Source organism: Plecotus auritus (assembly GCF_963455305.1).
Source record: "Plecotus auritus genome assembly, chromosome: 7".
NCBI lineage: Eukaryota > Metazoa > Chordata > Mammalia > Chiroptera > Vespertilionidae > Plecotus > Plecotus auritus.
In genome coordinates, this window is record NC_137774.1 from 82,326,805 (window position 1) to 82,343,298 (window position 16,494).

General features: G+C 42.8%; 1 protein-coding gene and 1 pseudogene across 2 annotated transcripts; one reads left to right on the top strand and one right to left on the bottom strand.

The window, feature by feature from the left end:
- The first annotated feature begins 1,905 nt into the window (after positions 1-1,905).
- LOC308254199 (uncharacterized protein) lies at positions 1,906-12,884 on the top strand. The gene is made up of 2 exons (XM_080680133.1): positions 1,906-3,507; positions 12,415-12,884. Exon 1 carries the CDS (start codon positions 2,134-2,136, stop codon positions 3,475-3,477), a length of 1,344 nt encoding a protein of 447 aa, XP_080536259.1. The 5' UTR covers positions 1,906-2,133; the 3' UTR covers positions 3,478-3,507; positions 12,415-12,884.
- LOC308252703 (large ribosomal subunit protein eL21-like) lies at positions 3,770-6,345 on the bottom strand (annotated as a pseudogene). The gene is made up of 2 exons: positions 5,863-6,345; positions 3,770-3,813 (listed from the first exon to the last, which is right to left on the bottom strand). The product of its transcript is annotated as a large ribosomal subunit protein eL21-like (transcript).
- Positions 12,885-16,494: the final 3,610 nt, after the last annotated feature.

Genomic DNA, 16,494 nt, shown 5'->3' on the forward strand with positions numbered 1-16,494 from the left:
TGGCCTGGGCCTCCCTCTCTGGGGCAATTGTGGAGTCCCGATTGATCGCCCCACCGGCCAGTGGCCTGGGCCTCCCTCTGCGGGGCAATCATGAGGCGATGGTGGGGCCCACTCACGAATCAGGCCGCCTTTGCTGGCCTGATGCCAGTGGGTGTCATAGTGTGGTCATCTGGATGGTCATTCCACTGTTCAGCCATTCAGTCGATTTGCATATTACGTTTTTATTATTATAGATTTCTCAAGTTTCTTACCACTAGGAAACTGTGGTTCCTGGAAGATCTATCATGTTTAAATACACTAAAACTTTGTGTAGACTGTGGCATATTAATTAATATTTCTGAATAAATCATAGGGAATAAACTTATATCTTATGAATTTAACCCAAAATTTTCACTTGTTCATTTTAGACTGTTCCATAATACATGTTTGCTTTTGTAATATTAACAGTTTAAAGTACTCACTATTAAGAAAAATTGACGTAGAAAGATGGACCATATTTTGCAGTATACTGTGACATCCGGCACCCCGTGGCATACTTCAGGGGTACCGAGGTTCAGAAGTAGTCTTATTGATTAGTTCCAGAAGTTCATGAAACATGGCTTCCTAAACTTCTAGAAACACTTATAAAAAGAAGTAAGGCCAAAACCGGTTTCGCTCAGTGGATAGAGCGTCGGCCTACGGACTGAAGGGTCCCAGGTTCGATTCCGGTCAAGGGCATGTACCTTGGTTGCAGGCACATTCCCAGTGGGAGGTGTGCAGGAGGCAGCTGATTGATGTTTCTCTCTCATCGATGTTTCTAGCTCTCTATCCCTCTCCCTTCCTCTTTGTAAAAAATCAATAAAATATATTTTTTAAAAAAGAAGTAAGGAGCTTTGTAATGCATTTAAAAAAAAAAACACAAAGGAGCCCTACCGGGTTTGGCTCAGTGGATAGAGCAACAGCCTGTGGACTGAAAGGTCCCAGGTTTGATTCCAAGGGCATGTACCTTGGTTGTGGGCACATCCCCAGTAGGGGGTGTGCAGGAGGCAGCTGATTGATGTTTCTAACTCTCTCTCCCTCTCCCTTCCTCTCTGTAAAAAGCAACAAAATATATTTTTTTAAAATTAAAAAACAAAGGGCAGATGAGTGTTTGGGGGTATCAAGGAACTCATTATACCATCTTTATAACTTTCCTGTAAACCTAAGTCTATTCTAAAATAAAGAAGGCTATTTTAAAAAAGTCCAGCTTTAGAATTGAGGAACCTCAAGGGCCTATGACTTTTCACTAATACTATAACCTGAATGATAGCAGGTCTTAAACTTTTAATTTTCCCACACCCTATTCTCAAGTTTGAAATAAGCTCATTTTTAAGCTATTGTAGTTCTTAGGCTCCAGTTTTCCTACTTTTTGACAGTTTTGCTATCTTACTCTGTTGGAAATAGTGGGAAACGTAATGGTTTAAGCCTTCCCAAGGGTCTGGACAAACTGGTCAACAAGTGATAATAAAAAGGAAGAAGTTGGAGAGGGGTTGGTAAACCGACAATTCACCTCTAGGTCTGCCATTAAGTAGCACAAGTAGCCCAGTCACTATTCGGCAAATAGAGAAAAAATTGGTAATAACATACCCTAACCTAGTCACTTCTTCACACACACACACACACACACAAAAAGGGAAATCGAGGGCAAGCTGTACTGGCTGACAGGGGGTCGTTACTAGAAGAGGGTCCTTGCCCTCTGCTCTCCTACAGGATCTCGCACTCGTTCTGGAAGGCCTGGGCGTGGGCAGAGGAATGTGGGCGAGAACACAGCCCAAGGTCCGGAGAGTTAAATTCTCCATACGCAGCGCCTGAAGGACCCAACTTGCGTGCACGCTGCGAACGCGCGAATGGCGCAAGGACTGGAGGAACTGCGCATGCGGAGAAGGCGGCCGCGCGGGCGAGGAGATCGTACGGCGCCTGCGTCCATCTCCTGGGCGGCAGCCTTTTTCCTCCGGGCAGGTGAGAGGCGGCCCAGCTTGCCGCTCTCTGGCCCCGCCCCCTGCGCGGCTCACCCGCCAGGCGTTGCTATGGGGATCCAGCGGCCACAGCCGGCCTGGGACTGCGCCATCAAACCAGTCACCTCTGCGGACCAGGCGCCGGCGACAGTGGGAGGTCATGGAGCTCTCAAGAAGCTCGGAATTGGAGGCCGGGAGGCTGAGGGGCTTGGGCCGTTGCCGGCATTTCTTTTGGCTGGGCGTCGCCTTCGACGCGGTGGGCGCGACGGTGCTGTTCATTGGGATCTTCTCCGACCTGCTCTTCTACGACTTGCTACTCTACCTGGGTTCCATCATCATCTTCCTCAGCCTCCTCTGGTGGGTCTTCTGGTACACCGGCAACATCGAATTGAGTCCTGAAGAGGCCTGGAAGAGGCCCATCCGCATGGGCACGCTAAGCCAGCACTTGTCTTTAACCTTAAACATTACCACCACCTTGGCGCGGATCCGACGGGGGCAGCGCCGCAGGAGACTCCTCCAAAGTACTGCTTCACTTCTGAGTAGGACCCTAACAGTCCAGGTACATAAACCGCTATCAAAAGAGGACCAGGACAAAGACGGAATGAAAAGTGTCAGAGACAGTGTTGAGGCTAAAGACTGGAGCAGAGAGGATCTGGGCCCGGAACCGGAACCGGAACCGGAAGCTGTAAAACGTTCAGAAGAAGTTTGCCCCCCAGGCCCTGAGGCTGGTCCTCTGGGCCCCAAGGCTGGACGACCATCAGGCCATCTGGTGCAGCCAAAGTTCACTCCATCAGCTCTGGACCAGCCTCTGCCTCCCTCCATTGTCTCCTCTAAGAGCCTGCCTGTGGTCCCTTCGTCCTCTGCTAGTCAGCCTCTAACTATTTGTTATTCTAAGAGCCTACCTAATTCGTTGGCCTCTGCGAGCCATCCTCTAGTCACTCTTGCCTCTGCAAGCCTGCCTGGTGTCCCCTTGTCCTCTACAGGTCAGCCTCTGGACACTCTGGTCTCTGATACCGAGACTGCAGCTTCCGTGGTCTCACAGAGCCACCCCCTGGTGCATGTGGCTGGACAGAGCCATTTCCAGATTCCAGTAGACTCAGAGAGGGATTTCCAGAATCATTCTCTAGCCTCTCGAACTCAGCCTCCACCTGTTCAGGCTTTCCAAACCCAGGCTCTGGCCTCCCATGGCTCTCTGATCCACCTTACACCAGCCCCATTTTTTCAGACCCAACCTGTGGACCCATGGGTCACCCTGGCTGTCCAGGACTTTCAGGCCCTGTATAACACCCAACAGGCCCCCATGAGCACTACTTTAGTTCAAGAGATTGAGCTCAGCCAATCTTCACATGCCCAGGAGCCATCAGGGGGCCAGGAACTAAGCCAGGAAGTCCCTGACACCATATCCCCGCTCCCGGAGTCCCTGGCTCTAGCTACTGAGGCCCAGCAGTCAATGCCCCATGAGAGTGCGCCTGCCCCTCCCACCCAGAACAGTCGCCATCTCTAATACAGAAGCAGATGCTCCGGCCTCTGCCAAGTAAGTACCTTGGGAGGAATCTTCACCTACAGTATTTCTTGATCATTTCCAGATCTATGTTCTAGTTGTTTCCTCAACCTCTTCTATTAAAAAAAAAAAAAAAGGTTAAAAAAATTAAGTTAGTGGAAATGAAGTGGCCTTTTCCCTCAGGGATTAGATTTTTGAAACTTCGGTGCCCTGAGCTATAAGATTTCTTACCTACTCTACCAGATACTAATGTGAATAGTTTCTTTTATTTAGACCTAATTGGGAGAGGGTGGAATTACATTCCGTCGTGGAGCTCTATGGTGAAAGAGCTCAATGTTTCTGAAACAAGAGGATTTTAGGTGGTACAGGGACACAGCATTAAATACCAATGAGCTCTCCAGTGGGCAAGTTACTCTCTTTTCAGTTCTTTCTCAATCTTTGTGATTATGTCAAAGAGAATGTCCTTAGTTTGGGGGGTTAGTGATCTCTTACATCTCTAACATTTTGGTAGGGCCCCCAGCTAGGATTTAATACCATTTGTGTTAATAAAGTCATTTCAATGGATAACCTCTATTGCGAAGTATCACTGGTTTTTCCATTTAAAATAGTGTTGGTTGCTTTTTAAAAAATATGTTTTAATTGATTTTAGAGAGAGGAAGGGAGAGAGTGATAGAGAGATAGAAACGTCAATGAGAGAGATACATGGATTGGCTGCCTCCTGCATGCCCCCTACTGGGGATCAAGCCTGCAAAACCCTGGCATGTGCCCTGACCAGGAATCAACCAGAGAACTCTTGGTCCATGGGTCAACGCTCAACCACTGAGCCATTCTCCCCAGGCTGCTTTTTTTCCTTTTAATCCTCACCTGAGGATATGTTTGTGTGTTGTTGTTTTTTAATTTGAGAGAGAGAGAGAAAGGGAGAGAGAAACATTAATGTGAGAGAGAAATATCCATCAGTAGCCTACAATTCCACTCTGGGGATCAAACCCACAATTGTAGGTATGTGCCCTGACCAGGAATCAAGCCCAAAACCTTTTGGTGTACAGGGACAGTGCTCCAACCAATTGGGTGGTTGCTTTTTGAAATACATTTATTTAAGTAAGAAAAAAAACCAACCAAAAAACACATGAGTCAACTTAAAGGTAAAAGTTAATTATATAGCCGAAACCAGTTTGGCTCAGTGGATAGAGCGTCGGCCTGCGGACTGAAAGGTCCCGGGTTCGATTCCGGTCAAGGGCATGTACCTTGGTTGCAGGCACATCCCCAGTGGGGGCTGTGCAGGAGGCAGCTGATCAATGTTTCTCTCTCATCGATGTTTCTAGCTCTCTATCCCTCTCCCTTCCTCTCTGTGAAATATCAATAAAATATATTTTTTAAAAAAAAGTTAATTATATAAATGAAACTTGGAACAATGTTGAAATTTGGACATTTTCTTATTTGTACTAAATCACATGCGCTTTCTACTAAATCACACACCCTTTGTACTAACCTGTTTGATGAACTTTATGGTTAATGCTATTGAAGGTGAATTCTGCTTAACTCTCCATTCCCTTGACAATTAGAAAGGTAGAAAAGGCCATGTGAATGTCAAAATTGGTGGCCCTGCTTTCTGTGAGTTAAGTGCTGTCATAATAGTATACTTTGCTGAGAATCGATTTCCTGGTCTTTCTAATTCTGTTTCATAAGTTACCTGCTCTTTGGGGGATAAGAGGAAAGGGTATGAGGCAGAGCAATTTGGATATTATGTTATGCTATTTGTTGCTCAAAAATACCAACATATTATCCAAGAAGTTGTTCATCTTTATTTCATATTGGCTGACTTCATTTCCAGCATGGAATACAATTGAATATTAAGTGGAAGCCAAACTAGATTTCCTTACAGTTTTCTTCCATTCTCCTTTAAGAGATTGTATATATACTCTCTCTATAGGTGTGTGTATATGTATATATACATTACAAAGATAAACTATAGGAACAAAGCATTTTGACTCCTTTAGTTTTGTTCAGTTTGGACACTGGGCTTTGTGTGTGTGTGTGTGTGTGTGTGTGTGTGTGTATGTGTGTGTGTGTGTAAATATATTTTTATTGATTTCAGAGAGTAGGGGAGAGGGAGAGAGAAATAGAAACATCAATGATGAGAGAGACTCATTGATCGTCTGCCTCCTGCACGCCCCCTACTGGGGATTGAGCCCGCAACCCGGGCATATGCCCTTGACCGGAATCGAACCTGGGACCCTTCAGTCTGCAGGCTGACACTAGCCACTGAACCAAATTAGCTAGGACTGGACACTGGATTTTAAAATGAAATACATTAAGTGGTTTGTTCGTTTGCTGATTTTTTTTTTTTAACAGTACAGAGGTCTTTTTTTTTTTCTTTTTTATACTTACCATGCCATGAATTCATGAATTCACAGTGAATGGGTTCCAGCAGCTCAGGCTCCTTTCCATTGGTTCTCACAAAGTATCTTCCTCTGAATGGAGCAGGCTGGTGCTTCAGTTGAACCCAAATATCTTTCTCTTTGATTTCCTTCTTTTCCTGGTTATTTTCCTTTACATGTTTCAGGAAGCTATCTCAGCTCTAAGAGTGCTTAACATGCTCAATATGTATGTTAATTCTCTTGGCAAAGATCTTTCCCTTGTTTGTTTACAACAATGCCCACTGCATGCTGGGTAACACTGTAGACTCTTCCAGTTTTGTCATGGTAACGTTTGTGGGGCATTCCTTTTGAACAGTGCCATTCCCTTAATGTCTATAGTATCATCTTTCTTGTAGATTCTCATGTATGTGGCCAAAGGAACAACTCCATGTTTTCTAAAAGGCCTGGAGAACATATAGCAGGGGCCCCTTGTCTTTCCCTTTGTGTTAGTCATTTTGGCGAATTACTGGAAGATGGTGGTTCTGGCTAAAAGGTAGGCAGATTTGTTTATTTGTATTTTTAAAAAGAAGACCAAAACAAACAAACAAACAAACAAACAAACAAAAAAAAAACACTAGCAAACCAAAATAATTCCAGAAAGAAAGGATTTAGTATTAGTGAATGAGATCATTAATTTTTTCCCATTCTATTTTTTCAGGTAAAATATATTATTGAAATACTTAGGATGCAGACCTTGCCATCAGAAAGCTTATAGACTTGGTTCTCTAAATCAAAGGAATGGCTCTAAAGAGGAGAAAATTTTAGACAAGGAGAAGGAGTAGGTTGGTATCTACCTAATAATTCTTAGTGGAAGAATTAGTTTTTGAGAGGAAGAGCCATGCAGTGCCCTTTATTTTTAAAATATATTTTTATTGATTTCAAAGAGGGAGAGAGAATTAGGAACATCAATGATGAGAGAGAGAATCATTGTTTGACTGCCCACCTGCATGGCCCTCACTGGGTATCGAGCCCGCAACCTAGGCATGTGCCCTGACCAGGAATCGAACTGTGACTTCCTGATTCATAGATCAATGCTCAACCACTAAGCCATGCCAGCCAGATGCAATGAATTAATTCACTGACCATACATATATTATTTATTTTTTTATTTTGACCATTTATTTTTTTAATTTTTTTATTAAGGTATTATATGTGTACATATCTTACCATTGCCCCCCCACCCCACTCCCATACATGCCCTCACCCCCCAATGTTTTGCATCCCATTTATTTTTCATTTATTTTTATTTTTAAAATATATTTTTATTGATTTCAGAGAAAGAAGGAGAGAGAGAGAGAAACAGCAATGATGAGAGAGAATCATGATCGGCTGCCTTCTACACACCCCCTACTGAGGATTGAGCCTGCAAACCGGGCATGTACCCATGACCAGAATTGAACCCTGGACCCTTCAGTACAAAGGCCGACGCTCTATCCACTGAGCTAAACCAGCTAGGGTGACCATACATTTATTGAATTTCTGGCAAGTGCCAGGCATTATAGTAGGCTCTGGGGATCAGAGCTAAATAAGATACCCCTACTCTCCAAGAGCTCACTGTTTATCAAGGGAGAGAGACATAGGAATAACTAACACAGTATAATGTAACTGAAGTCTGTTCAAAGTGCTTTCAGAATACAGGTGTGCAATGGGTGAGAGATTTTTTAGTTGGATTACCAAAGTAGGTGTTCATTGGGTAAAGAAGTTGGGAAGAACATTCCATGCAAAGGGAAAAGCATCAACAGAAAGGCACAGAGGTATAATAGTTCATGGCTTGTTGGGGACACCATTTAGGAAAAAACAGCCTAATAGGCAAGGGTGTCTATAGGCAAGGGTGCTTGAGACTCAGAGGTTGTAGAGAGATAGAGAGAGAGAGAGAAAGGGTGTGGGGGGGCACCAACTGAGACCAGCATTTGAAGGATTTTAAACAGGATATTTTGTGTTCTTAATTCTACCATGGGCTCTGTGATAAAATAATGAAATAGGCGAATAATCTATAATAATAAAAGTGTAATAAGCTAATTAGACTGGACAGCCGAATGACCTCCCAGATGTCATTCTAGACATCCTTCTGGATGAAGCCACAGCGGCGGGAGCCGAGGCAGAGGCGGTTAGGGGTGATCAGGCAGGCAGGCGAGTGGTTAGGGGTGATCAGGCAGGCAGGTAGGTGAGTGGTTAGGGGCGATCAGGCATGCAGGCAGAGTGGTTTGGGCTATCAGGCAGGCAAGCAATTAGGAGCCAGTGGTCCCGGATTGTGAGAGGAATGTCCAACTGCAGGATCGGGCCTAAACCAGCAGTCGGACATACCCCAAGGGTTCCCAGATTGCAAGAGTGTGCAGGCCGGGCTGAGGGCCCGCCCCATGTATGAATTTTGTGCACCGGGCCTCTAGTTAGAAAATAATTGCCAAGCTCTCTCCAACTTCTAAGATGAAAACAGACCTATTAGATGTTAGCAACAGTTTTTAACTGAAGAGTAGGCTCCATGGGTATTCATCTTGGAAAATACTTTCAGGTATTTGTTTACTTGTACATGACATTTTTTTTTTTTTTTGCTACAAAGATGACATCAGGTAGAGTAAACATTAAATGTTTTGACACACTTCTCTATATGATTGTAAGGCAAGTATTTATCTAAAACAGGGGTTTAGGCCCTCTTGGACTTAACCAGTAGGCAACGCTTCAATCTTAAGTCACAATGATGAGCAGGCCTGCTGTTTGTAGCATCAACCTGGTGGCTGCAGGATTCAATAAACTGGGGTTAATGTGAGACAATATAATACCTGTAAATGATGATGTAAAAGAAGCCATTAGAAGGCTTCCTGAGAACCTATATAACAACAGGGTGTTTCTCATTAAGAGAGCACTGGACCTGTCCCTGAGGCAGCAGATCTTTAAAAATTTTATTTATTTATTTACTTATTTTAGAGAGAGAGGTAGGAAAAGCGAGAGAGAGAACATCGATTTGTTGTACCACTTACTTATGCATTCATTGGTTGATTCTTGTATGTGCCCTGACCCAGATCGAACCCGCAACCTTGGTGTATTGGGATGATGCTCCAACCAACTGAGCTATCCAGTCAGGACAAGGCAGCAGAACTTGCCTAAAGAGCAGTGGACAAAACATGAGGAGGATAAATTCTATCTTGAACCATATCTGAAAGAGGTTATTTGGGAAAGGAAAGAAAGAGAAGAGTGGATGAAGAAATAATTATGTAATTGAAATCTGTGTCATCTGTCCTCATTATTTTAATGACATTGGTTAAACCTGAAATGTACAATTTAGAACCATCAGGGCTGCAAATATACTACTTTAAGTAAATGTTTATTATAACTTTAAAAATAAGTAAATTAAACAGGCATTGACAAATTTTCTATTAACGCCCAGATAATAAATATTTTTGGTTCTGAGGGTCCAAAAGCAAAATCAAGGCCTGGCTGGCATGGCTCAGTGGTTGAGCATCAGCCTATGAACCAGGAGGTCATGGTTCAATTCCTGGTCAGAGCACATGTCCGGGTTGCTGGCTCAATCCCCAGTGTGGGGCATGCAGGAGGCAGCCAATGAGTGGTTCTCTCTCTCATCATTAATGTTTCTATCTCTCTCTCCTTTTCCCTTCCTCTCTGAAATCAATAAAATATATCCTAATATATAAAAACCCCGGGTTGTAACGACCAGTAATGACCGAGGTTCGACCAACCGGAAGTCAGTCCTGCAGTCAGCACTGGGTTGCCCTGGCAACCCAGCACTGACTGCTTCTGCTGCAGGTAGTGCCTCAGCACTGACTGCTGAGGAGGCTGCGAATAAGGGACAGAGAGAGGCCTGAAGAGAGAAGCAGGGACTGATCCGTTGCTGCTGTGGCAGCTTTTGATCAGCACTTGCCTCTCTTTCTCTCCCACTCTGGCCAGCAGCTGTGCCTCCATTTCCATCCAGGCCTCCATTGCAGCTGCTGATCAGCCCCACCTTTCTGATCAGGCCCTGTTGATAGGTCCAGAGATGCTGACTGGCATAGGAACTGACCAATCAGAACCAAATGTGGGTGCTGTGAAGAACCAATGGCTGCCTAGGAGGTGGAGCTTCTGACGCAGACTGGCATAGAAACTGACCAATCAGAACTAAATCTGGGTGCTGTGAGGAACCAATGGCTGCCTAGGAGGCAGAGCTTTTGATGCTGACTGGCATAGAAACCGACCAATCAGAACCAAATCTGGGTGTTGTGGGGAGCCAATGGCTGTCTAAGAGGCAGAGCTTTTGACGCTGACTGGCATAGAAACCGACCAATCAGGACCAAATTGGCCAGCAGAGGAGGGCAGTTGGGGGTGAGATCAGGCCGGCAGGGAGGGAGGGCCATTGCGGGTGAGATCAGGCCAGTAGGGGAGGACAGTTGGGGATAACCAGGCCGGGAGGGGAGGGCAGTTGGGGGCGAGATCAGGCCGGCAGGCAGAGGCAGTTAGGGGCGAGATCAGGCAGGCAGGTGAGCAGTTAGGAGCCCGTGGTCCCAGATTGCGATAGGGATGTCCCCCAAGGGGAGAGGGTGCAGGCTGGGCTGAGGGAACATCCCCCAATTGGAGAGGGTGCAGGCTGGGCTGAGGGAACCCCCCTCCGTGTACGAATTTCGTGCACCGGGCCTCTAGTATATATATTTTTTAAAGCAAAATCTAGGATATTGTGTGGCTGCTTATCTAACACGAAAGAAAACTCCTGATCCCCCTGTTTGCCTGGGGTATGCTATACCATTATTTGCTTTGACTCCATTTGCATCAGCTGAAGCCATGAAACTGACCAAGAACAACTGGCCAGAGAGAGAGAAGAGGGGCCTGGACAGTTAGGCCTGCAGCCAACACGATGTATTTCACTCTGCCCAGTGACACCCAGATCTGAGGGTGCCATTCTCTCATCTCAGAGAACCTGGCCATCTCATCTTGGTTGGCTGGCTTAAGGAGAGGTGATTTGTTGAGTCTCTGATTCCTAGATTGAGATTTCATTTCTTGGTGCCTGGCATTGCCATCAGTGGAGTCTTACAATGTGTAGGTGGTGATCCTCAGGCCCTGAGCAGTCCATTGGCCAGATGGGAGGCACTGGGTGCTCTGGGGAAAGTAGGTGGAAACTAATGCCCAGGCTTAAACTTTGACATCACAGCGACAGCCCACAGCAATACAAACACACAGAGTGGGGAGGGTGCTACTGGCATCTAATGTGTAGAGGCCATAAATGCTGCAAAACACTCTTCAATGCACAGGCCAGCCCCTCACAACACAGAATGTCCAACCCAAAAGGTCATGTTGATAAACCCTGACCTAGAATAATAAAATGTACTCTATAGTCTATGATACTTAAAGAAAAAAAACTTATTTTGATAAACCCTGACCTAGAATAATAAAAAAGTACTCTATAGTCTATGATACTTAAAGAAAAAAAACTAACTTTGATCCTCAAATGAATCATTGCTTCTTATATAATACTAGAGGCCTGATGCACGAAATTTGTGCAGGGGGCTCAGCTGTCGCAACCACAGTGGCTTGCCTCAGCCCTCACAGCCCCAGCTTCATCCGGAAGGTCGTCTGGAAGGATGTCTGGTCTAATTAGCATATTACACTTTTATTATTATAGATGATATCTTTTCCACTAGACCATGAGGATCTTATTCATCTTTATTTTATTCACCTTTGTATTCCCATTTGTATCATTTTTGAATCAACACACATGGAGCATTTGTTAACAATACTAGCTACATTTATTGGGTGTTTATAATACACACTAGAGGCCTGTTGCAGGAAGATTCCTGCAATAGGGCTTCCTGCGGTGGTCTGCTTTCCTCCCTTCTCCGCAGCCCCGCCTGCTTCCCTCCCTTCTCTGCAGCCCCGCCTGCTTCGCTCCCTTCTCCGCAGCACCACTTGCTTGCTTCTCTGCAGCTTTGCTCCCTTCTGCAACGTTTGGCTTCCTTCTACACTGTCTTCAGTCTTCACTCTACTCCTGGATATGCAAATCAACCGCCATCTTGGTTGAGTCAATTTGCATACTCACTCCTGATTGGCTGGTGGGCGTGGCTTGTGGGTGTAGCAGAGCGATGGTTAATTTGCATATTGCTCTTTTATTAGATAGGATTGTACTAAATAATTTACTGGTATTATCTCATTCCTCACAACAATCATTGGTAGGCATCACTATTATCTTTACTTAAGGATGTTAGCATTTGCTATTGAAGGGTTGTAGATTTGATAATGTGAGGTTAAGTAATTTTCTCAATGTCACACAAATGGAAAAACTGAAATTGATGTATAATTGATGTGTAATTTGTTATAAGACTTATGTTATAAACTTTCCTTCCAAGTTAAAGTTATTAATGAGCCTTTTTATTAAGCCTGTTAATTGTTTGTTAAGTTGTAATATTCTAGATTAGTCAATGAGGGACTTCTCTTTTTAAAGCTGTACTTTTAGAGAGAGAATGAAAATCAACAACTCTAATTTTTTGTTTCAGACTATGTTTATAAATGTCATTTCAAATAAAAATTGTTTTCTTTTTCTTTCCAGAACTCACCAATATTTCTACATATTTAAGTGCCAACTTTATAAAAGTACAAATACATTCATCTCATTTTGGAAACCTCCATCTGGAATTCTGACCAACTCATACCAGCAGACTTGCTAGACTGCCTTTGCCAAGTATATGTTTCAGTGTTGGGGAGAGTTTTCCAGCTGCAGATAATAAAGTTATTTATTGCCAGAACTTTAAGCCATAATATATTAGGCCATTCCAACTGAACTTTGTTATATTATAAGTTGTTTGTTTGTTTGTTTGTTTTTTAAATATATTTCTCTTATAAAAGCATTCCAGCATTCGAAGTGGAAAATAATGTCTCACATACTCTGGTTGAAGATGTAAGTAAATACGATTCCTTTGGAATGGACATTGAAAATGTAACTCCTTGATTTTAAGGATACTTTGTAACCTCATTAGCTATCAAAAAGGTTAACACAATCAATACATTATAATATACTACAATTTATATTTATATGTTCATTTGATTTCAGTAATATCCGAGTTTCCCTTTTTCCCAAGGATTTAAAATCTGCTGATTAGGAGCCCTGGCTGGGTAGCTCGTTTGGTTAGAGCATCGTCCTGATATGCCAAGGTTGCACATTTGATCCTGGGTCAGGGCACATACCAGAATCAACCAATGAATGGGTAAATAAGCGAAACAACAAATCTCTTCTCTCCCCTCCCCTCCCCTCCACTCCCCTCTTCTTCCCTCTTCCCTCCCTTCCTCTCCCCTCCTTTTATGTTCTTTCTTTGTATCATTGGATTGTTTATGTAAGAATGCTCTAGCCCTGGCAGGTTTGGCTTAGTTGGTTGGAGTGTTGTCCAGTACACCAAAAGGTGGCAGGTTTGATTCCTATTTAAAGCACATATCCAGGTTTTGGGTTTGTGCAGGAGACAACCAATCGATGTATCTCTCTCACATCGATGTTTCTCTCTCTCTCTCTCTCTCCTCTCTCCCTCTCCCTTCCTTTCTCTAAAATCAATTAAAAAATGCTCTAATACAGAGGTAGTTTCCTTTTGAAATTTCTAATTATAGTCAAATATACATTTTTTAGGTGGTACAATACTTTGGATTAAAACTTGCAAAAATATTAGCTGTTTTTATATTTCTTCCTATTTTCTGTGCTATGTGTCACAGAAAATTTTTTAAAAATACGTTTTTCTTGGTTTCAGAGAGGAAGGGAGAAGGGGAGAGAGAGATAGAAACATCAATGATGAGAAAGAATCACTGATCGGCTGCCTCCTGCACACCCCCATTGGAGATTGAGCCTGCAACCTGGGCATTTGCCCCAACCAAACGACCAGAACGACTGGTCGACCAGTCGCTATGATGCGCATTGACCACCAGGGGGGCAGACACTCAACTGCCTCCTGACGGTCAGTGGGCTCCCACAGCCAACCTCCCATGGCAAGCCAACCTTCCCCAGTTCCTCCCCCAGGCCGGCAAACCTCCCGCGGTCCCTCCCCCAGGCTGGCAGATCCCCAGGCCCCAGCTGGCAGCCAGCAGGCCCTGGCCAGCCCGGCCCCGATCAGGACTGGGCGAGGCGGTCCAATAGACCATGATTGCCAGCCAGGCCTAGGGACCCCACCCATGCAAGAATTTCATGCACTGGGCCTCTAGTCATTTTAATAAATGGAAAAATGGGTCATACAAATAAATATGGTTTTAGCATGTTCTTTATTTTCTGTTATAGAAGTAAATTATTTTTCTTTGACAATCTAAGTTTCTTTATTGTTAAAAAAAAAAAGCACTGAATAGAATAATGATTCTGACAGACATTACTCAAAATTCAACTACCCACAAAAGCAGGAATATGTATCTTATTTCTTCCAACAGTGCGTGGCAAAACAGTTCTCATCAAATATTTGAGTAGCCCTGGCTGGTTTGGCTCAGTGGATGGAGCGTCGGCCTGTGGTCTGAAGGGTCCTGGGTTCGATTCTGGTCAAGGGCACATGCCTGGGTTGCAGGCTCGATCCCCAGTGGGGGTCATGCGGAAGGCAGCCGATCAGTGATTCTCTCTCATCATTGATGTTTCTATCACTCCCTCTCCTTTCCTCTCTGAAATCAATAAAAATATATTTAAAAAATAAATAAATAAATATTTGAGTAAATTTTGGAATACTGGGCAGTCATTTTAAAAAATCATGTTATAGCCAGGCTGGCATAGCTCAGTGGTTGAGCATCGACCTATGAACCAAGAGGTCACAGTTCAATTCCCACTCAGGGCACATGCCTGGGTTGCAGGCTCGATCTCAGTGTGGGGTGTGCAAGATGCAGCCGATTAATGATCAAAATTTGTGGAATTCAGCTAATGCAATTTTTGGAGGAAAATTTATAACTTTAAAGTTTTATATTAGAACATCAAAAATGTATAAAATCAAAAGATATAAAGAATGAATGCCCCAAATTTTGAATCTAAAACAAATATGTGTGTGTGTGTTTGTGTATGTACACAGTGTGGGGCAAAAGTAGGTTTACAGTTGAGAGTATAGGCAGTCCTCGGGTGACATCAGACTCCATACGTCATTTCGTGGTTACGTCGCCATCTCCCATTTATTTAAAAAAAAAAAAAGGTCCATCATTTTGACGTATGTACATATGTGCTTTATGTTTTTTATTATTTATTTGCCACAAGTAAAGGTCAGGAATTACTATCTTTCTTTTAAATTTTTTTTACTGTTTCACTTCATTACTGCTGTGTATGTGCTCCATGTGAGTGATGTAGGTGCTTATGTAGGCGGGTTCTGACTTAGGACCTACTGTACATGAAAGTTTATTCTTGCATTACTACTTATTGCATTATTATTGTATTGTTTTCCTTTTTTTCAGTTTTTTATTTCAAGAAAAACGGTTTTAAATATAATAATGTTACATGTAATAAACATTAATATCTCAAGAAAAACAATTTTAAATATGATAATGTTACATGCAATAAACACCAATTATTCAAAAAAATGATCTTATATATTACATGCAATAAACATTATTATTTCAGGAATAAGAGGATTTTAAGTATAATAATATTACCAAAACTGTACTAAAATAGTATGATATCACAAAAGTTGTAGGAAATATTAAAATTCTGCAAATAACAGGATTACTACTATTATATTCTAGAATATATTCCCCCCTCTGTCTCTATTTTTGTTCATCAGTTTATGTTGTTCATTATATTCCACAAATGAGTGAGATCATATGATATTTCTCTTTCTCCAACTTGCTTATTTCACTTAGCATGGTGCTTTTAAGGTCTATTTTGTTGGATATGAGTATTGCTACTCCAGCTTTTTTTTTTTTTCTTTTCCACTTGCATGGAAAATTTTTTTCTACCCCTTCACTTGCATTCTGTGTGTGTCTTTTGTTTTGAGATGGGTCTCTTGTAGACAGCATATAGTTGGGTCATGTTTTTGTATCTATTCAGCTACCCTACACGTTTTGATTGGATCATTTAATCCATTTACATTTAGGGTTATTATTGAGAGGTACTTATTTATAGCCATTTTAATTCTGTATGGCTAGGTTTTTCTCTTTGTTTCTTCTTCTCAGCAATCCCTTATATCAATCCCTTTAGCATTTCTGGTAATGATGGCTTGGTGGTGATGAACTCCTTTAGCATTTTTTTTTTTTTTTTGGTCTGGGAAGCTTTTTATTTGACTGTCTATTTTGAATGATAGCCTTGCTGGATATAGTCATCTTGGTCTCAGATGCTTGCTTTCCATTACCTTGAGTACTTCATGCCATTCCCTTCTGGCCTGTAGAGTTTCTGATGAGATTTTCTCTTTGTCTTTAATTTTTGGCATTTTAATTATGATGTGTCTGGGTATGGGTCTGTTTGGGTTCTTCTTGTTTGGGGTTCTCTGTGCCTCCTGTATTTGTGTAACTTTTTCCTTTACCAAGTTAGGGAAGTTTTCTACGATTATTTCTTCTAACAACTTCTCTATTCCTTTCTCCCTTTCTGCCTCTTCTGTCACACCTACTATTCTGATATTGTTACGTTTCACATTGTCCCACAGCTCCCTTAAGCTGTCCTCCTGTTTTTTAATTGTTTTTTCTTTTTGGTTCTCTAATT